Genomic DNA, 807 nt, shown 5'->3' with positions numbered 1-807 from the left:
CAAGTTTTCAATTTTCAACACTATTCTGAGATCAATAAGGTGCGAATGGCGGCTGTTGAGTTTAGTGAGTATGCGCTTAGCTGGTGGGATCAGTTGGTGACTTCACGAAGACGTAATGGCGAATTTCCGATTGAGACTTGGGCTGAGATGAAGGCTATCATGAGGAGAAGATTTGTTCCTGGTCATTACCATCGCGATCTACGTCAAAAGCTAAGGAGACTGACTCAGGGAAGTCGAAGTGTGGAGGACTACTACCAGGAGATGGAGATTCTTTTGATAAGAGCTGATGTTGTTGAGGACCGAGAAGCTACTATGGCTAGATTCATGAGTGGATTGAACCGAGATGTCCAGGACAGGCTTGAGATGGAGCATTATGTGGAGATTGAAGAAATGTTACACAAAGCAATCTTGGTGGAAAAGCAACTTAAGAGAAAAAGTTCTACGCAGATAACTTATGGTGCTAGTTCATCTAACCCAAAACCAAGTTACCAGAAGGGAGAAAAGTCAGTTGCTCTACCAAAGGATGAAGCAAAGCCATTTGTTGCCAATCAAGTTGCCAAGGACAAAGCTGAGGCTACCAGAACCCGAGCTCGAGATGTGACGTGTTTTAAGTGTCATGGGAGAGGACACTATGCGCATGAGTGTTCCAATAGAAGAGCCATGATTCTCTTGGAGAATGGAGAGATGGAATCAGAAAATGAAGAGGTGGTTTCTGAATCACTAGAAGAACTTGAAGAAATTCCAGCAAAAGGCGAGATATTGGTGGCAAGGAGATCACTTAGTGTTCAAACTGCGATTGTGGAACAT

The 807-nt window shown here is 43.7% G+C and overlaps 1 protein-coding gene across 1 annotated transcript in view; it reads left to right on the top strand.

Annotated features, from left to right (window-relative positions):
- The window catches only part of LOC109129137, a 4322-nt gene that overhangs the window by 1017 nt on the left and 2498 nt on the right, over nucleotides 1-807 (top strand). Inside the window, exon 2 of the mRNA XM_019236780.1 lies at nucleotides 40-765. Within this exon, the coding sequence (XP_019092325.1) occupies nucleotides 40-765 (726 nt within the window). The remainder of the gene's footprint in view (nucleotides 1-39; nucleotides 766-807) is intronic.

The sequence above is a fragment of the Camelina sativa genome, chromosome 15, assembly GCF_000633955.1.
Source record: "Camelina sativa cultivar DH55 chromosome 15, Cs, whole genome shotgun sequence".
Classification (NCBI taxonomy): Eukaryota; Viridiplantae; Streptophyta; class Magnoliopsida; order Brassicales; family Brassicaceae; genus Camelina; species Camelina sativa.
Note: the sequence above shows the minus strand (reverse complement) of the source record. Positions and strands in the feature narration are given on the sequence as shown.